Source organism: Pongo pygmaeus, chromosome 5 (genome assembly GCF_028885625.2).
Source record: "Pongo pygmaeus isolate AG05252 chromosome 5, NHGRI_mPonPyg2-v2.0_pri, whole genome shotgun sequence".
NCBI lineage: Eukaryota > Metazoa > Chordata > Mammalia > Primates > Hominidae > Pongo > Pongo pygmaeus.
Genome location: NC_072378.2, coordinates 30,891,138 through 30,911,351, shown reverse-complemented (window position 1 = coordinate 30,911,351; position 20,214 = coordinate 30,891,138). Strand labels below are relative to the sequence as shown.

Sequence of the window (20,214 nt, the reverse complement as noted above, 5' to 3'; positions counted from 1 at the left end):
TCCCTTATAATCCTATACATTTTATGGGTTTTTTTTTGTTGTTGTTTTGTTTTTGAGACAGTCTCACGCTGTTGCCCAGGCTGGAGCACAGTGGTGTGATCTCAGCTCACTGCAACCCCCACCTCCTGGGTTCTAAGCAATTCTCCTGCCTCAGCCTCCTGAGTAGCTGAGATTACAGGCGCATGCCACCATGCCCTGCTAATTTTTGTATCTTTAGTAGAGATGGGGTTTTGCTATGTTGGCCAGGTTGGTCTCAAACTCCCGGCCTCAGGTGATCTACCCACCTCAGCCTCCCAAAGCGCTGGGATTACAGGGGTGAGCCACTGCACCTGGCCCATTTTATAGGTTTTAAAACCTAATTCTGAGGAGTCAGTAGATCTCTACAGACTGCCAAAGGGGTTTATGGCACAAAAAAGGTTCAGCACCCCTGGCCTGACTGCATTCCTTCCAGGCCTCCACCAGAACACCCCTCTGAGTTGAGAAGGCTCATGCACTCGACATTCATGCATCTCCTGAGGTCCCACAGGCAAAGACCTGGATTATGTAGAAACATAACACAATGCTGGGTAAAACAGGTGATGGAAAGTGGAATGGGAAGAGGGAGGAAAAAAGGAAGATGGGAAGTAGGTTCAGAGGGAGGTACAGGAGGCAGAGATACCAAATTCCCAAGGAACCCACTCACACAGTTGTGGAAAACTCAACCTTTATTATTACCTGCCTAGTGCAGGGGATTAAAATTGCCTCAAGCTAGGTCCATATATTAGTGTAAAAATCTGTGTCTCTCCCCCCAAAAATGTACAAACCCCAAGTGATTATAGAAAAATCAATGTGGCAGCTACACTAGAGATGTCCAACCCCAAGGCTATGGGCTGTTGCTCCCTCTTTCCCCCTAATCCCAATATTTACTCCACAGAAACGTACAGGCTTAGAGAAGTTCTAGCTACAAGACTGCAGGTGGGAAGTGGGGGTGACTGAGGGCTGGGGTGGGGCTACCCCCAGGTCCAGTGTTTCAGGTGATGGAGGAGGAAGAAGCCCAAGCTGAGGACAAGTCCAGGAGCAAGCACAAGGAAACATTTTCCTCTCCTTCTTGTCCTCCTCACCCCCAGATTCTCAGCCAGTGGGGTCCAGTGTGTGACAGGGAGAGAGAAGCTGGGGGCGCAGCCACCTCTCCAGGAATCAGTGTTGTCCAGTGGGGCCCAGGTGCTCCAATGGGCCATGTCCAGTGTCTATCCTATATTTCCCCCACCCTTCCCCAAGGGATGGCTAGAGGAGGTTGGAGAGGATCCCATCCACAGGGCCAGCTGGGTGGGTGACAGGGGCTTCTGGGAAGGAAGAACAGGAAGGGGACATGAGAGTGTGTCCAGGAAGGGGAGAAGGGGCATCAGCTCCCTGGGTGGGCCCAGCCCACCTGCAGTCTCACTGCCTCTATTAGAGGTGATGGGCTGTCGGGAGGGGAAGGGCAGAGGTGCCATTGTGTCCTCTTGTTTTAGTGTCACTGGCTTCCCCTGGATCGCTCCCTGAGGGAGGGGCAGCTGGATGTGTGATTCACACCGTGTTGAGTGCATCCTCTGCCAGGAACCGATGCAGCTGGGAAAAGGGTGGTCGCTGCTCAGACTCCCGGCTCCAGCACCGAAGCATCAGCTCATATAGGCCCTGCGGGCAGGCAGGCGGCTGGGACAAGTACACCTGCATTGTGGCAGTGTGGATGAGAGTCAGGGAACAAATATTCTTTAGTCTCCAAGACGACGACTCTGCCCCTTCTGTCCCCCGCCTCGGACCCATCTTCCCTCTCCTCCACTCTGACCTGCCGGCCCTGGTCCCGGAAGAACTCCCCCGCATTCTCGATGACCTGCTCGTCGGTGAGCTGCCCAAAGGGCTGGGCCCTGCAGAGCATCAGCACCTCCCACAGGGTCACGCCAAAGGCCCACACGTCACTCGCAGTCGTGAACTTCCCCTGGGATGCAGAGAAGGCAGCAAAAACAGACAGGGACATCAGGCAACATAGACCCTCCTCCCTTCCTGTCAGAAGCCCCAGATCCACTCAGGGCTCCACTCAGGCCTGATCCCTCCTGACGCCAGGCTCTCCACTCTCCTCCCCTGGCCACCTTTTCCAACTCCTCTCCCTGGGGCTCTGCCTTTCCTCTCCATGCTCTGGTCTTCTCTCCAAGGCCCTGGCCCACCTCTTCCTTCTGCTCCTCCTTCCTCTCCATCCACCCCCACTTTCTGGTCCTGACCCTTGGTCTCCCTACCCAACCCCTTCCATCTCCAGCTTCCTCCCCCAACCTCATCTCCTGAGCTCTCTGCCACCCTGTCTCCATCCCCAGTACCCACTTTTGGCTCCTGGACTCTTGCCCATCACACTGCAGCTCCTGCTTTCCCCAGTCCCTTGGGCCAGGATAACCTCATTTTACAGATGAGATTCTGTAAAATGCAACCCAGAGAAAGTGCGTGACTGATGAAGACCAGGGCTGCGAGTGGCGGCCAGTGTTCTCCCACCCGCCCTGCCCCAACCTGGCTGTCCTCGGGCTGCTCACCATGAGGATGCACTCCCAGGCCATCCAGCGGATGGGCAGCACTGCCCGGCCCTGCACACGGTAATAGTCCCCAGCATAGAGGTTCCGGCTCATGCCAAAGTCTGCGATTTTGATGGTGAAATTTTCCCCAACTAGGCAGTTCCGTGTGGCCAGGTCCCGATGTACAAAGTTGAGTGTGGCCAGATAGCGCATGCCGGAGGCGATCTGGGCTGCTACATGCAACAGCATTGGGTAGCTGAGAAGGGAACCAACAGAAGGTCACTGGGGGCAGCTTCGCAGATTCCCATCCAGGAGAGGAGAGAGAGCCCACTCCCCGGGCCTGGTCACTCTGGCTCCCCATGCGGAGGTGGAATGCCCACGTGAGGCCAAGGGTCACTTCCCTCTCAATCTCCCATGCCTGGCCAACCCTAGGGGGCTCCTCTTTTATTGTGCTGCCCAATCTGGACTCGGAGGGGAGTGAGGGTGAGAGAAAGCAGAAGGGATGTCATGGCAGGGCCCAAGTCCCTTCACCACTCTTGCATAGTCACCTCCAGCCTTTCTGTCCATGTTCCTGGGTTAACTTGTCACACATTCCTTATCCCAGGCCCTCCTGGAACCTCTCCCTCCCTTCCCACCCCCATGCTCCCCTCTTTTCCTCCAGGCTGAAGCGAGGGGAGAAGAGGAGATCCCCTTGGGGAATTCTCAGCAAGGCCCAGGCTGGGTAAGCAGGTACCTGATGGTGGGCCCCTGCGCAGCCTGCCCGTCCCCAGGGGCCCCCTCGGCTGCCTTGTCCTCCAGCTGGTGGGCACTGAGGAACTGGTTGAGGTCACCGTTCTCCATGTAGTCAGTAATCATGCAGAGGGGGTCATCCTGCACACACACGCCCAGCAGCCGGATGATGTTTGGGTCCTTGAGCCTCGACATGATCTTCACCTCTTTCAGGAAATCATTCCTGGAGAACAAGAAGAAGGTGAAGAGGAATGCCGAGTGGGCGGCCTGCACCTTCCCCCGCGCCCCCCCGCCCCGCCTCAGGTGGACCAGGCGTCCCCACCCCCAGCGTACATGCAAATCCCCTCCCAGAGATGCCACCCCTCTGTTGGGCTCTGCCATTGTTCTCTCTAGGTGGCTCCCCACTCTTCACGGCCTCCCCTCCCTTCTTCCAGATGCCATCCCTGGTCCTCACCTGGCATTCTTGGTGGCATCTGGCCGTAAGATCTTGACAGCTACCAGCAAGGGGTGTCCCTTACGCACATTAAGGGGGAAATCAAGACTGACCAGATCTTGAGGGCTGTCGACCTCACACAGGTGCACCTGGATAAAGAAGTTCGTTTGCTAGGCGGTCACAGGGTCAAAGGGATTAACACAGTTACAAATGACTAAGGTTCCTGGCCAAGGGGATGTGCAGGCATGGCATCAGAGCACCCAATAGGGCCAGACACTACTGATGGCTGGGTAGGCTCCCTCCTTACCTCCCCAAACTGGCCCTCGCCAAGCTTCTCCTTGAAGCGGAGTCGAGATCGAGGGAAATCCACTCGGGGGGGCCCATCCCCGACTGCCCCTGGGGGCAGTGCAGGCACAGCATAGGTGTTGCCCCCGGTGACGCCCTGCAGGGTAACAATGTCAGCCTCGGCATAATGGGGGACGCTGTTCTGGGGAGGTGGGGGCAGAAGCGGGGCGCCTGGCTTCTCAGGCTCCATATAGTCCCCACTGTAGGCTGCAGGGATGAGGGGAAAGAAGACAGGACGAGGCATCAGGAACAGCCCGAGAGCTATAGTTCCCCACACCTCAGCCTCCCGGAGGGCCCTGTGTCTCCCGGTCAAGTGAGAGACTGGGTCTATGCTGTATCTTCCCAGTATTCCATGCACCGATCTCAAACCAGGAAGACACTGGCATGGGATGAGAGTTAGCTATTCCAGAGGTTTTCAAGGCAATGAATACGGTTGAGCAAAACTGTCATAAAGTCTTACTCTTTTAGGGCCTCCCTAGGGTCTCTCAAGAGACCGTGAGATAAATCTTGGCTGGAAGAATTCCTCCCCAGGAGTTCTCCCACCTCAGGATGGTCCCAGCATCCAGGCACCCTCCACCTTCCAAACCCTTGTCCCGTTCACCACAGCTCCCTCCCCTTCACTTAGCTGCTCTCCCGTGGCTTTCAGCCTGGCTCCCCCGGGGGCCAAGCCCTCCCAATCCTTTCAACCCAACACACCAAGCTCAACAACAAGCAGAGACAGAGGCACACAGAGGAGGGAGGGTAACAGCTGCTCACAGCCCCAACACAAGTTGTCTACAGACAAGACAGGAAGCAGAGCTGTCCCCTCTTAGCCCTGGGGAAGGGGCCACAATGAGAAGGCAACACTGAGGAGACGAGGGGCAGATGGAAAGGGTTGGGGCGTGAGCCTTCACCTCTGGGACTGCAGAGAGAGGACACATGTGAGGGAGAGGGCAAGCGCCCGGGGTGAGAGCCCTCCTCCTCGCAGCTCTAGAGAGAGTGGAGAATAGAGGAGGAGTTACAATAGTCTGGGGCCACCACAGCAACCTCCTGTCTAGCTCTGGAGAGCTGAAGAGATGGCGTGGAAGAGGAGGAGGGAGAAGAGTTGGGGACCAGTAAGCTTTCTACTCCTCAGCTCAAGGGGGGGACCTTTAAAAAGAGCAAGCAGCAGCAGAGATGAGCTAAGGGCACAAGAGCTTCCTCCTTGGGAGCTCAGGAGAGCAGAATAGGCCACAGTGGGGAGAGGAGGAAGTGCAAGGTGTGAGGGCTTTTCCCTGCCCCAGTAGAGGTATGGGGAGCCTGGCAGAGCCCAGGGGCAGAGGGGCTTACCCTGGGTGTTGGTGGGTTTGGCCCAGGCGGGTGTGGGGGGGCCCGGGCCTCGAGGGGGACGGGCGTAAGTGGCCAGAAGGAGGCGGTAGGCTGGATTGGAGAGCAGCAACGCTGTCGAGAGAAGGAGGAGGGGAAACACGGGGAAGGGATGAGACTCAAGGCTAGACAGACAGGGAGACCTTGAATAGGGCAAGACCAGGGCTGATGATTGCATTAAGAGACAGACAGGATAAAACAAGGATCTGCAGAGTGACGGACGGCTGGCTGGATAATGAATGCATGGACAGATGGGACATATGAATAGATGGATGGATGGTAAACAGATGTTTTGTTGGATGGATGGATAATAGATGGAAAGATGGATGTATGAATATAGATGGATAGATGGATGGTGGATATGGGTGGGTGGATGGATGGATGAATAGATTTATGAATATAGATAGAAGGATAGATGATGGAAGACTGATGGATGGATGCAAGGATGTATGACTATGGATGGAAGGATGGGTGATGGAGGATGGATGGATAGAAGGAACAAACATAGTGAGTCTAATACAAAGCGGAGGGGCCAGGGAGACACAATGAGAGGCTACAACAAAGACAGAGAGATGTCTGTGGGACACAGACAAGATAGGACCACGGGGGACTATGGGTAATACATGGGGAAGTCTTGAGAGAGACTACATGGTGGGGACAAAGAGTGATATAGACAGTAACCAGGGGCACAGAAAGAAGAAAACAAGTGGAAACTGGGGAAGACAGGAAAAAAAGAGAATGGGAAAGGGATACAATAAAAAAACAGCAGAGAGGACAGAGGTGCGACTGGAACAAGGCAGGTCTTACCAGAGCCATTGGGGACGCAGGGAGCGGAGTGGGGCGGATTCCCACGAGGCCGGGGCTCCTGGTACGGGGGTGGCTCTCTAGGACCTGGGCGGTTGTTGATGAGGATAGTGTCCCCAGGGACAGAGAGGTGAACCGTCAGCTCCTCTTCCAACACCCTCCGTTCAGCCTTGTCATGGGGATGGGAGGCGTCACCCGTGTTGCTCAGCACACACGGCCTGGCCCTCTGTTGTGTCCATCCTTGCGTTCCCTCCCTCAGCCCTCACAAGAGCCCTACAGCTGTAGATACTATCAGCACCATCTTACAGGTAGAGAAAGTAAAGCTCAAGAGCATGGAGGTAACTTCCCTGTCCCACAATGAGATTCCAACCCTCATCTGCCCAGTCCGTAACTATCAACCGTTTTTTTGTTTGTTTGTTTGTTTGTTTTTGAGATGGAATTTTGCTCTTGTCGCCCAGGCTGAAGTGAAATGGCACGATCTCAGCTCACTGCAACCTTCGCCTCCCAGGTTCAAGAGATTCATGCCTCAGCCTCCCAAGTAGCTGGGATTACAGGCATAAGCCACCATGCCTGGCTAATTTTGTATTCTTAGTAGAGATGGGATTTCACCATGTTGGTCAGGCTGGTCTTGAACCCTTGACCTCAGGTGATCCTCCCACCTTGGCCTCCCAAAGTGCTAGGATTACAGGCATGAGCCACCGTGTCCAGTCATCAACCTTAATGTATATTACTGCCATTGGACTCCAGCCGGAAGACGTGGCTTGGGGTGTGCCAGACGTCTTCCCTTTGCTCCTCCAACCCCACTCTCTGCCTGTCACCACCCTGCTTCTGCCCCAAGGCTGACCAGGGTAGACTGCACCAACAGGCCTGGTTTGGGTTGGCCAGAGAGGAGCCCAGCAGGACTTTGGGGCAGAAAGTGAGGTCAGGGCATCTATTCTCCCAGGCCCTCCCTGAGGGGTAGACACGGGCCAGCTGCACCCCAGGACCAAAGTCTACTGCCCCTGTCAAGGTGCCCTCTCCACAGACTCTCTCCTCTGGGTCGTGGTATTTGCTCCTCTCTGCTGAGCAGACCCGGAGCTGGGGAGCAGCCCTCCTTGTGAGCCCCATACCCTCTTTGACATGGTTTAAGTGGTCTCTTTACTAAGCCCTCCTCTTGGGATGCTAGTGGGCTGTGCCCTGCATGTCCCCCTGGACCCTGGCTCGTGCCGGGGCCTGGCCTCCCCCCGCCACTCCACATGCCGCGGCTGTGCCCACCTTGCTGAGGAGCCTGCGCCAGTGCAGCCGCCAGAGCATGAGGGCAATGATGAGCAGCAGGAGCAGGATGATCGCCACCAGGCAGCCGATGAGGATGGCGGTCGGGCTCCCCTCGGCCTTGGCCACAGGCTGCTGGCCTCTGGGCTCCAGCTCTGGCAGAGGCAGCAGGGTCAACACCACAGGAGGGTCCCACCCTAGCCGAGGGGGAGGCCCAGGGAGAAGGGTGCAGAGCGTCCACACGCCCACCCAAGACTGCTCACCCAAGCTGCTGAAGTTGGTGGGAGGTGGGCCAGGCGGCCACCAGGGGGCTGGCGGGAAGGTGCCTCCCAGTGCCGGAGAGGAATTGTTCACCACATCTGGGGAGAAGGAACAAAAAGAAAGGAGGGAGGTAAATGAGGAGGAGACCCAAGGGAGGCAGTGGATTGCTCTGCAAAGGAGCAGAAGCATGGGTGATTCTCAATAGGCAACCACTGACCAGTGGGGGCTGGGGGAGCAGGGTCCTGAAGTCCCCAGCTGTGGTGGGTGTTAACCCTATAGTTGCTGGATTGTGGGGAGCGGAGGACACGTATCTGGAGGCTTAGAGAAGAGGCTATTTCTCAACTAATACAGAAGTATTTCAATATTTTAACGACCAGTACTGTCATACTGGCTCAATAACAGTCATGGGCGAGGGGCTTACAAAGGAAAGACGGATACGCAGAGAACAAGAGGCAGAAAGGGGCTCAAGCTATTTGGGGCACCCCTAATTGAGAAGTTTCGGTGGGTGATGGGTAGATATGATGCAAGGAATGAATATTTTAGGGACACTGCAGGGTTAGGAATGAAATCAGTTGTCAATTTCAGGGACTGGGGACTGGGCTACTCCAGGGCTTACCAGAGATGAAGGAGATTTCGCTGAAGAGTAACCAGGGTCCCGCAAAGAGGAAGCGGCACTGCAGAAAGCGAGCCACACGGCCTCCAAGGGGCACTGAGACAGCCCGGGCTCTGGGGTCCCCCAGGTTGCCCCCTAGGTTGTGGCGCATGGGCTCCCCCTCCCAGGCCATGGCAGGGCCACGCCGGAAGCGACATTCCACCCCGCCAGGCAGACGGGCTCCCAGCGTGTGCATGTTGTTACAGTGGACCTGGGATGAAGGGAAGAGGGCACAGGGTCAAGGCTAGGAGTGCTGGGGGCACCCCAACGGCACCCCGCATGGCTTCAGAGCCCTCCTCGAGAGCCGGACTCACTCACCTGCATAGCCTGGAAGGCCCTCAGCCGGTCAAACTCAAACTCCATCTCCACGTAGCCACTGGAGAAGCTGTGGTTGCTCCATCCCACATAGTCATAGCCTGGCCAGACCCGCAGCTCCTGACTCTTCCTAAAGTCATCCAGCCCCACCACTCCATCTGCCAGCTGGCCCAGACCCCCATACTGCAGTCTGGAGAAGAGGGGACCAAGGAAGAGGAGGTTGGAAGGGAAGAGGGTCTTGACATCCAGGCACTCTGCCCCGCCAGCCTCCAGCACAGTGGCCTGGCCAGCCTGGCTCCTGTCCACTAGTCCCATTCCCACCCCATCTCACACTCATGCAGCTGGCCCTTCTCTTCTCTCCACCCCTACCCCAGCACTATTACAGGTACTTTGCAGGTCACAAAGGTCCAGCACAAGGGCACCACCTCTAAGGGGCACCATTTCAGTCTATGATGTGCATATTTATTGCAGCAATTTCCAACAATGTGTGTTAGCAAAGGGGTGCCTTTTTTGTACAGTGTCATATGGGCTAGTGGTCACCCTAATCCTACCCTTTGAGGCCCCACCTAACCCATCCCTCTTCTCAGTTCTTCCACCTCACTCCCCACCCTACTTACTAGCCCCCCTACACACACACACACACACACACACACACACACACACACACACACAGAGTCCTCCCTCCCACCCCAAACTCCATATCCTGCAGGGGCCTTTCTTACCCGCCCACGGTATGTCCATCATAGGTGGAGTCGTTGAGGTACACGGCCTCAGATAAGTACATTGTCTGCCCCACAGGGGCGGTGTAAGACAGGAGTCCATCTGGGGAAGGGTGAGAGGATGGGGGTCAGAGGCATGAAGGCTCCATCCCCCATCCCTGCATCAGGCCTGGGCAGGTTTCAGGTCCCTTCTCGTATCTCTCCACTGGCCCATTGGCACGGAGGAGACGATGCTGGCTAGCCCCCTCCTCAAGAGTGACAGCTTCCCAGCAGGAGAAAGGGAATCCTGGATGCCCATTCTCCACACTCCCCACTCTCCAGTCCCCTGCTCAGGAAACAGATTCCCAGGGAGCTGAGCCACTCACCCCTCCAGAGGCAGCCATAGAGCTCCACCCGCAGACAGACACTCATGACCCGGTCAGCCCGGGGGTAGAAGCGAACCAGTCGGGCAACCATGGGGGGCCCAAGGTCCTTCAGCACCACTCCCTCAGGGTCCTCATTGCCTGAGATCACCTGTGGGCCAGGAAACGGTGTGGGTGGGATAGGGTCCAGGTCAGATCTTACTTCCCAGCCACCAGCTGCTCCCTGGCCCAGCCCACAGTGGTCACTTAGAGACCCATGAGGGGTGGCACCGAGCACACAGCACTGTGGGGCGCACCCAGGCATAGGTGAAATGAAGATCTGCAGCTGAGACCTCTGGCCCTCTCGCAGCTCTGATGTTCCATCCTCAGACTCCAGGCTCAGCTGCCCTCTTCTCCTTGCCTGGCTCCATCCATTTGTCTCCAAGCCTATCATCCCATTGTGCCCAGATTCTCCCCAATCCTCACAGCCCTGCACCCCTGCCTCAGCTTCCCCTTCATTTCAGCCCATTCCCTCTGTTCATTCAGCAGAAGTTGGCTGAGTGCCCGCTCTGTGCCAGGCACGTTCTCAGTGGTGAACGTCACTCCCCGCCCTTGCAGGACTGAGATCCCAGCAGGGAAAATAGCTGCGAAGAACAAGAGGCAGGGAGTATGGACAGAGCAGTGCGGTGGGTGGCCAGAAAAGGCTCTCTGAGGAGGTGACACCTGGCAGAGAACTGAATGGAGTGAGGGAGAGCCTGTGGTTATTTAGGGGAGGAGCTTTGCGGGCACAGAGAAAATGTCCGGAAGCTGTGGGAACGAGCCCTGGCTTGTTCCAGCAACAACAAGAAAGGCAGCGTGGCCAAGGATGCGCAAGAAACAAGTGATGCAGGCAGGAGCCAGGTCAGGCTGAGCATCCTGCACCAGCTAGAGGCTCAGCTTTTGTTCTGGCAGAGTGGAAAGCCAGCACGGGGGTGTCAGCTAGGTGTGATGTATTTGATTTACATGCTCTAAGGTCCACTGGATACCGCCCCCAGGTGGAGATTTGACTCCAGGCAGAAAAGGGCAGAAGCAGGGAGACGCGTTTGGCATCTACTGCACTCATCTAAGCTGGAGATGGCAGGCAGGTGGCCTAGGGCAGTAGAGGTGGAGTGGTGAGGAGTGACTGGATTCAGGAACACTATGGAGGTAGAACAGACTGGGCTGCTGATGCTTTGGAAGGAGGTGAGAGAAAAAGAGGAATCAAGGATATCATCTTAGCTTATAGCCTAGGCAACCAGGCAATGGTGATACCACTTCCTGAGCTGGAGAATGCCAGGGGAGGAGCAGGTTTAGGTTGGGAATGGGAATCAAATTCAGCCTGGGAAGTTAAATGTACATTTGAGATGCCTATTAGACATCTAGGTGGCTGGCTACAGTGCTTGTAATCCCAGCACTTTGGGAGGCTAAGGTGGGAGGATCACTGAGCCCAGAAGTTCAAGACCAGCCTGGGCAACATAGCAAGACCCCATCTGTTAAAAAAAAAAAAAAAAAGACATCTAGGTGGAGAAGTCCAAAAGGTGGCCGGGTTTACAATATTGTTTGGAGCTCAGCTGAGAGGCTTAGGCTGGAGATAATATAAACTGGAGAGTCGTCAGCATATAGGTGGTGTTTAAAGTACAGCTGGAAGTGAGGAGAGCCACCCTCCTCTGGGTGCCGCCCCTGCCAGCCTCACCTCCTGACCCCAGCGGTCCTTCCAGTCCATCCAGCGGCGACCATCCCGGGAGTAACGCAGCCGGTAGCTCCGGGAGAACTCCTTGCCCAGGCCCCCGGCATGCCGTCCCTGGGTGCCCACCAGAGCCACCAGGTGCAGTCGTTGTAGATCCACCTGCAAGTACTCCTCCTCCTTGGGAAACACCGACCCTGCGGGGCACCAGGCCCCATCCCCGTCACTGCTCTCCAACCTGAGGGTGACGAGGGGCACAGAGAACATCTGGCCCCAGGTCTGCCTCCATCTCCAGTACTTAAACCCCACTTCATTCAACTCCTCAGACTGGAGGGGTTGCACTGGCATGGGCAGAGGGGTTGGAGGGGAAGTAGAGGTCCCAGGAGCTCCCCTCGGGGCAGCTACAGGTGTGCCAGGTGTGCCAAGTACCTGCTGTGGCGGGCGGCAGTGGAATCTGACCAGGAGCTGGAAGCAGAGATGTCACTGTCTGGGATGGTCCGGTCCTGCATGCCCAGGGCATAGCGGCACTTGGCTGAGTAAAAAGCAGGCATGTAACAAGTCAAGGCCCCCAACTCTCTACCTCCCAAGCCTTGGCCCTCAGGGACCCATGATTCAGTCTCCTCACCAGGATCAAAATGTCCCTTCATGTCAGCATCTCCACTTGCCACCAAGAGCAGCAGCAGTAAAGATGACAGGGCCTCTGGCCCCATAGCTCCTGATCCCTTGGGCCTAAGGGGGTGGGGGCAGCATCTCTGCAGGGGATAAAATGGGTGGTGGGTAAGTTAATCAGGGGACTGAGTCATAGCTGACAGCAACAGACAGAATGGGCCGCTTTGGGGATAATAACAGTAAAACAACAACAACAGTCATTGTTTAACAGCATCAGCTATATTTTTAGAATGCTTCCCCTGTGCCAGACACTGGCCTAAACCCTTAAACAGAATCCATAATTTTATCTTCACAGTTACTTCATAAGGTAGATACTATTACTATCCATATTTAACACATGAAGAAACTAGGACAGAGATCAGTTAAATAACTTCCTAAAGCCCCATTTGTCCAATCAGGAATGGGCAAACTATCCCCATAAATAATGGCTTAGAACAAACAACAAGTGTGCAAAAAATGGTTATAACACACACAACAGGAAAAGGTTTAATAACTACAATAAACTAAGGCCCCTTAGGAACTGACAAGAAAAAATATATAAGTAACCCAATAAAGAAACAGCCAAAGAATGTGAATAGTCATTTCACAGAAAAGCAAAGCCAAATTGCCAACAAACATTTTTTTTAATGGTCAAATTCACTAGCCTCAGGGAAATACCAAGCAGATTGACAAGATATTTTTCTAAGGCTGTAACATATAAAAGTGGTGGAAAGTGATAAAAAGGGAGGCACCATGCTCGATGGCAGAAATGAGTTTTATCCTCTATTTGGAAAGCGATCTAGCAATGTCTATTATAATTAAAAATGCACATCCTCTTCAACCCAGCATTCCCTCTCCTAACAATCTACCCAAATGGGGAAAGAGAAGCACCAGGAAGTAAGAACATATGTGCAGGTCTGGGTCTGGCGGCTCATGCCTGTAACCCCAGCACTTTGCGAGGCCAAGATGGGAGGATCACTTGAGGCCAGGAGTTAGAGACCAGCCTGGTCAACATAGTGAGACCCCATCTCTTTGAAAAAAGTGAAAAATAAAAATAAAAAAGAAGATGCTCAAAGATGTTTATTATGGCACCTTTTGTAAGACATAAATCTGTAAGATATGTGAATGCCCACAGGGGACAGGCTGGAATTAAAAAAAATAATAAGGTTTATTGACTACTATGCAGCTGTGAAAAGTAACAAAGAGGCAATAAATTCCTAACTTTGTGTGATTTCCGTGTTTATCTGTTGAATATGAAAAGCAAGCTACAGAACTATAAAAAATTATCCCACCTTTTGAAAATAAAATAAACAAGCACCCATGTTTGTATATATACCTGTGTGTATATCTAGAAAGAGAGAATATATAATAGAATATAACAATAGAATATAATATAACAAGAGTTAACATGAATGGGGCAAAAGAAAAGCAAATTTAAAAAGACAAGTTGATTGTACTATTTTTCTAAATCCTGTAACATAAATGCATTTATGTAAAATCATATGATATGTAAAAGAATATGACAACCATTTTGACTTTTAAAAAATAAATATGTCCCAGGAAAGGTTGGGCAATTCCTTGTTGAGGATATGATAGAATTAAACATCAGATAAGCCTGGACCAGCTCACCCTGCTGCCCTCCCACATAGGAGTCCAGAATTCTAAGAGAAGGGCAGAGGGGACCCCAGCACCTTCTAGTCTTACTGTCCCCTATATAGCCCTCTAGGCCCAGGGTGGTCCCTGGACCATCAGCAATACCTGGAAGCATGGAAGAAATCAGAATCTCAGGCTCACCCTTGACTTGCTGAATCAGAATCTGCATTTTAACACAATTCCCAGGTGACCTGTGCCCATTAAAGTTTGAAAATCCCTACTCTGTTCCTCAGGCCCAGGAAGCTTACCCCACATAAAACGATTCAAAATGGCATCTCCTTACAAACCCAAGTAACTACTCTCCCCTCCCCTGCTGCAGGAAAAGCTATCCTAACCTGTACTGGTCCCAGAGCCCTGCACTGAAGTCTCCAGGCCCTGGAGTCCTGAGGGACTCGACTGCCACCTCTCATCAGGTTCAGGGCATCTTGGGCCCTGTTATCCCTGCTCTGCCTTCCTGATACCCAGACATCCAGTCCCTCCAGTTCCCACTTCCAGAAGGCGGCTGCCTCTGAGGGACTGAGGAAAGGCTGAGTTGCCTTGGAGACGAGGGCGGTTCTAAAGACAAGGAAGGCAGGTCACCCCAGGAGGTAGGAGGAGTGGGGGATACACCCCCATCCCTTTGTCCTCCTCCAGCTGCTCCCACAATGCACTAGGGCAGGAAAGTAAGAGGCAGCTGAGACCCCAGAGCTCTGAAGCAGCAGCTGAGGGGGACGACTGAGTTGTGGGGGGCACTCAGTTATCAAGGAGAGGCTAGAACCAAAAGGCATCATGCCTGGTCCCTTAGGGTCCAGCGCCGGGGAGCAGACTGCCAGAGTCCCAGGAGACTGGCTCGGAATTCCTGGGTGCCACTCTCCACCCCCACCTCTCTCGGGAACAGCGGGGCTCTTGTTCCCCTGAGTAACCTTCATGCCTATCCCAGATGAGTCATCAGAGCCACACAGAGCCGAGAGGAGCCCGGGGCAGAGATACAAAGGCAGGCAGAGGATAGGAGGCAGGCAGAGACAGAGCGAGAGCCACAATGCAAGAGGTAAATAGAGCAGGCTCAGAAACACGGGGCATAGAGCCAAGCAGAGGAGCACAGAGAAGCACAGAGACATCTGGGCTGTCTGTTCTCCAACACCCCCAGTCACCTCATCTCTCTCCACTGGGTCTTCAGCCCATAGTCAGAGACACAGAGGGCAAGAGAGGACAGGCCCAGAAGACCTTCCCCAATCCCACGCCCTTCCACCCCATTACAACCAAAGACAAACCAGGGGCCAGGCCACCCTGCCTCAAGCCCTTCACGCTTCTCTTCCAACCCCCACGTCCCACTCAGACAACACCCACACAGCTCTGTACACACACACGGTGAGACACACAAACTTACTGAACTGGCTGTAAACAGCGAGGCTAAATGTGGCATGCACACACCCCCCTCTCAGTGTCTCTGACAACCCTCACAGAGTTTCTGAGACAGAGCAAACACAGAAGCTCATGCATACATCAACCCATCCACACCTTGGCATTCCTTCAAGTCCAACCCCATCGCTCAGTGAATAGCCACCTTCAGACACCTGTGAACATGAAATGACAGACACCACATGCTCCTGTGACCAGAAGACAGCATGAGACACACACGCCCGGGCCCTTGGGCACAGGATCCCCAGAGAACTGGGGCCCAGCCTCTAACACACATGGGTGACCAAGCCAGAGGGACGTCGAGGGGGCAGGGAACAGGTCGGCGCTGGGTGGGAAGAGTGGCAATAAGGACAACAGCCTTTCCCTGCCTTTCCACTCACTCTCCTTTCACCTGTCTCCACCACACCACTCAGTCCTGGACACACCTACAGGCCCTCAGCAACAGCCAGCGAGCTTGGGCGCCTGCCTCTGGCTGCTGGAAGTGCTGGGAAGAAATGTTCAGCCAAGAGCCAGGCGTGGGGGGTGGGACCCTGAGGCTGGCGCTCACCGGCAGTGACATTCTCTCATGCCAGAGCCAATTGACCATCCAGCCGGGAAGAGTTGTGTCACTAATGGGTTAGAGTGGCAGTCCCTCTTTTTGTTGGACTGTGACCAGACTGGCCAACTGGGTGTTGGCTGAGCGGAGGCTTAGCAGTTAGTAGATGCCCGCAGGGACTGGCCAGGTGGAGGGCAGGCCCGGCTCTCCAGGCGATAGATGAGCTGACTCAGTGGGGCTGCACAGGAGCACCTCCTCCGGGGCTCAGTTCCTCCACACTGAGTGAGGGGGGACTTGCCTCAATGCTGGAGGCTCAAAACTCTTTCTGGGAGGTCAGGGGTTTCACCTCCCCCCAGTCCCTGCCCCCGGTTTTCAGACGGTAAGCCAGAGCATCGGGGAGGCAGGCAGGCAGGCTTAGAAGAGCTGGACGACGAAGCATGGCCCGGGACGTCCTGCCTCCCCCGCCCCTCGCCCTGCAGGAGCCGCCGCGCGCCCCCACCCCAGGAGCCCCAGGCCTCCGCCCGCGGGGTCCGCCGCCGCTCTCCCTACCTCTCATCGCTCTTCCCGGCAGACCCAGGCGTCCGACCCGGGAGCGGGGCCTCTTCGGCGGCGGGGCGAGGGGCGGGGTAGGCGGAGGGAGCCGGGAGCCGGGAGCGGGAGGCGCCGGCGGGGCTCGGGTGTCGGGAGGCGGCTCCCGCGAGCAGCTGTCGGGGGCCTGTTCCGGGGAGAGGAGCCAGGGCTGGGGCGGCTCGGGCCCAGGCGCCGCCTCCCCCTCGCCTCGGCTCCCTCCCTTCCTCCTCCCGCTCCTGGCTCCGCTCCCTCCCCTCGGCCTTCTCTCCGCGCGTTCGGGCTCGCAGCCCTCCCTTCCCCCTCCCGGACCCAGTAGTCCCGGTGGCTCCCACGCCCGGCGCCGCGCTCCAGGCCCCGCGCCTGCCACGCCCACTCCGCGAGCCAGCGCCCTGCCCGGCCTCCCCCAGGTAACCCGCCCGCCGAGCCCGCCTGGTCGCTCCCAGGCGGCCCAGCCGCCCGCGCCGCTGCCCCCGGCCGGCTCCGCGCCCAGCCCCCTCCACCCACTCGCAGCCCACCCCCGCTTCCCCAAACGAGAACCTCCAAAGCTGGCGCCCCAGGGGGCTGGCTGCAGTCCCGCTCAGGGCCCACGAGGGGAAGACGCCCCTCCTATTTCTGGGCTCGGTTCCTGGTGGGAGAGGCAAAGGGAGCAGCCCCAGGGCACAGAGGAAGAAGCAGGTTCCCACAGGCTCGGCCCAGCCCAGCTGCGGGAGTTAGCCCAGAGAAGGGAGCAGAGCTCAAGTCTCAGGGCTCACCTGTCCAGCCAGGCCCCAGACTGCTCTTCTCACTCCACCAACCTTTGCTCCTCTCTCCCAGCCTGTGCGCTCCCGCCTCTACGACCCAACCTGGAAGGCCCCAGACCGTGAGGGCGGGCTCACTCTCTTCTAACCCTCTCCTCTCAGTTCCTCTCTCTGCAGGGCCTTCTAAGGGAACCGGGGGTCCAGACGCCCAGGCCCTGATTCCCCTGGGCTCCCAACGGAGTGGAGTGGGAGGGGGACTCAGGAGTCCTCAGGGCAAGCCTCCCTCAGGCCAGCCAGCTCTGGCCCTAGTGGGCCGGAGGGTCTGATCACTGGCCAGAAGAGGCCAAAAATGAGGCCAGGACAAAGTTGGGTGGTCGGGAGGAGGAAGAAGAGGAGCAGAAGAATGGAGGCACAGTGAAAATCACACACAGTCAAAAGGAAGGGGACCAAGAGACCCAGGGAAGATGACACAGTGAGACTGAGTAGGCAAAGCAACTGAGAGAGCTGCTGGGCAGAGGATGGAGCAGGACAGAACAGCTTGTGGTGGGAGGTGCTTTTTCCCCACTCAGCACTACCTCAGCCCCTCACCTCTCTCCACACCCCCACACCTGCTCACCACCTAGACAATGTCACCGTCACAGGAAGGTCTCGCTCCACTGCACATCTCTGCCCCAGGAACCTCACAGTAGATAAAAACATACCCTGCTTGCAGTCCCAGACAACAATCCCAAGAAAGAAACACGAAGTCCCAACCAGACAAGTACACAAAAGCACTACCAGGAAGAAGCTGGCCCTTGGGAAAGGCCGAGGCACACATGGGCACTAGTTCAGAAGCCCAAGGACGTTCCAACGGCTGAGGGACCTGCTAACAGACAGCCCCAGGGTCACTCGAAGAGCAGCTTCTTCCCGCCTTCCTGTCCCACCAAGCCCCCAGGGATTCATTCCCCCAGAACACCTACCCCTCCAGAGACAGCAGCTGGGGAATCTAGGCCCAGGAGACGCTGGACTGGGGGTGGGGCCAGCCTGGGGGTGGGGCCAAGGCTTCCCAAGTCACCTCACCTGGCAGCCCGCAGCCCCTCCTTCCAGGAGCTGTGCTCTGGGAAAGCCCCAACAAGCCTGCCTGCCAGGCAAGCTACAGCCCGTCATACCCTGGTGGGACATTCCACACCCCAGGCCCACGCTGACCCCAGCTAAGTGGCATGGCAGTGCCAGACAGAGGGGTCCACTGGGGACAGCAGAAGGAGCTAGAGAGTCCTGAAACCTTTGTCCCCTCTTCTCACTGCCTCAGGAGAAATTCCTAGTGGTGATGCCCACCTCGCCCCAGCTCCAGGCTGGAGGAGTGGGAGGGATGCAAGGCTGGGGCCCAGTGGAGTCAAGTGACAACGGAAAGGGAGCTGGAGCCAGCTGGAATGCGGGACTCGGAGCCGAGATTCCCAGGGGCCTGAGAGGGAAATCCCAGCCATCCTGGGGCCCAGAGAGCAGCACCAAAGACGAAGAGGGCCTGATTACCCATCCGTGGTCCCCAGAGCCCATTCCACATCTCCTGCATCACTCCGAACCCCAGAGGCCCCCTGTGTCCCCCAGAACCCCCAAATGACCCTCTACCATCCCCTCCCATCCTGGGCTTCCTTCCCCTTCAAGCCAGTGGCAGCCTGCTGCCCAGGAAGGAGAGGATGAGAAGCAGCTGAAAAAATGTGAGGAGAGGCACGTAGGAGAGGGGAGAAGGCAGCTTCAGGCCTGCAGACCACCTGGCCACAGGAGGGAAGCCCAGCACGACCAGCGAGCGAGAGGACGGACCAGATGGGCCCCCACACATACACTAGCTGCGGTCCGCTTCCGGGAGCTGCAGCTGCCTCTGGAGGAGCAGGCTGGGTCAGCAGCTGGGGAGAGTAAGAAGCGACGAGTGGGAGGCAGGGTGAGGGAGTGTACAAGGCTTTGGGTGTGAGTCAGACCTGATGCCACTGAACACAAACTGGAAACTGAGGCCAGGGAGCAAAGGAGGAGATTGAGATGACGTAGCTCTGGGAGAGAGATGAAACAGCTCAGCTGTGGTTGGGGAAGAAAGGGGCAAGGGACCAGAAGAGGGAGAGGAGGCTGATGGTCAGATGGGGACAATGGTGAGGGAATTCCCAGAGAGACAGGAGATGGACTGAGGTCAAGGCTGAGGAGACAGGTCTGAGAGAGGAAAAGGAGGATGAAGACAGGGCCCACACAGCAAAAGGTGGGAAGCCCCAGGGGCTCAGAGGAGGAGACTGAAGTTTGGGAAGAAAAGGGCTAAACTGGATGAAGGAACTGAAGTGGACGCAGGAAGGAAACAGTGTTGGAAACAAACTCCTAAGAGAGGAAGGCAGGGAACTGAGGAGGCCTAAGAGCTGAGCAGACAGACCAAGGGGACAAGAAGCAAGGACAAGGGAAGAAGGGGCTGGAGTGAAACAGAGAGTAGAGGGAAAGAGGAGGAAGACTGGGGCGCAGAGTGTGAAGCTAAGGGACACACAGAGATGAGAAGTATAAAAGGCTGAGAAAGGAAGAGGCACCTGCGGGACAGACGGGCACACGAGGCCCAAAGAGAGAATCGAACCTGTTTCTTGACAACGGTCCCCCACTGAGGACACCCTAGCCCCTCAGCCCATTTGCCACACCATGGCACCCAACTCTGTTCCCTGTCTTTCCCCTCCTCCCTGCCAAGCTCTGGGCCGCTCCCCTCCTCCCAATACACCTCCAGCCTCCAGCCAGGGACCGCCTGGTCCCTGCCCACAAGGGGAGGGCCCAGCTCCAGTGCCCACTCCTGCCCTCCCAGTTCATCTCTGGCTTCCCCCCCCTCACCTCCAGCTCAGGATTCTCTTAGGTCCCAGTCACCCCAGTCTCAGGCCTTTGGGGTCGGGTCTGGGGCTGCCAACGCTGCCTGGCTTTGTCCGAGCGTCCGGGGCCCCGGGCCCAGGAGGAGCAGCTGCCCGGGGCCAGCTGCGGCTGGCTTCGATGTGACCATGGCAACCAAGTCCCGCTCCCCTCACCGAGCCTCTAGGCCCCCGCAGAGAGGGACTGAGCAGCCTGGCTGTGGAGAAAGGGAGGGGAGGCTGAGAACTGTGAAACAGAACCAAAGGGAGACCCCAGACAAAGAAACCCCAGACAAAAGGAGATGAAGGGAGGCAGAGGAAGCAGAAAGCAGTGTTGGGGGTGGTGGACGGGAGCTCAGGCCCTCCAGAGGGGGAGAATCTAGGAGAGACGGAGAAAGAGGCAGAAGCAGGGGCTGATTTGCGGGGGAAA

General features: G+C 56.4%; 1 protein-coding gene across 12 annotated transcripts; it reads right to left on the bottom strand.

Moving 5' to 3' along the window:
* Positions 1-686: 686 nt before the first annotated feature.
* On the bottom strand, positions 687-19,904 carry DDR1 (discoidin domain receptor tyrosine kinase 1). Of its 12 annotated transcripts, none has more exons than XM_063665997.1 (19): positions 19,774-19,898; positions 16,193-16,358; positions 12,035-12,161; positions 11,839-11,941; positions 11,419-11,647; positions 9,732-9,879; positions 9,370-9,469; positions 8,651-8,837; positions 8,297-8,543; positions 7,683-7,778; positions 7,423-7,574; positions 6,172-6,337; positions 5,329-5,439; positions 3,983-4,227; positions 3,697-3,824; positions 3,247-3,465; positions 2,535-2,769; positions 1,805-1,954; positions 687-1,686 (listed from the first exon to the last, which is right to left on the bottom strand). In XM_063665997.1, exons 3-19 carry the CDS (start codon positions 12,117-12,119, stop codon positions 1,546-1,548), a joined length of 2,742 nt encoding a protein of 913 aa, XP_063522067.1. In that variant the 5' UTR covers positions 12,120-12,161; positions 16,193-16,358; positions 19,774-19,898; the 3' UTR covers positions 687-1,545. The 12 variants fall into 12 exon arrangements, with proteins under 12 accessions (XP_063522067.1, XP_063522068.1, XP_063522069.1 ...); XM_063665998.1 differs by lacking the exon at positions 19,774-19,898 and adding an exon at positions 15,208-15,263 and having other exon boundaries at positions 16,193-16,510; XM_063665999.1 differs by lacking the exon at positions 16,193-16,358 and having other exon boundaries at positions 19,774-19,904.
* Positions 19,905-20,214: the final 310 nt, after the last annotated feature.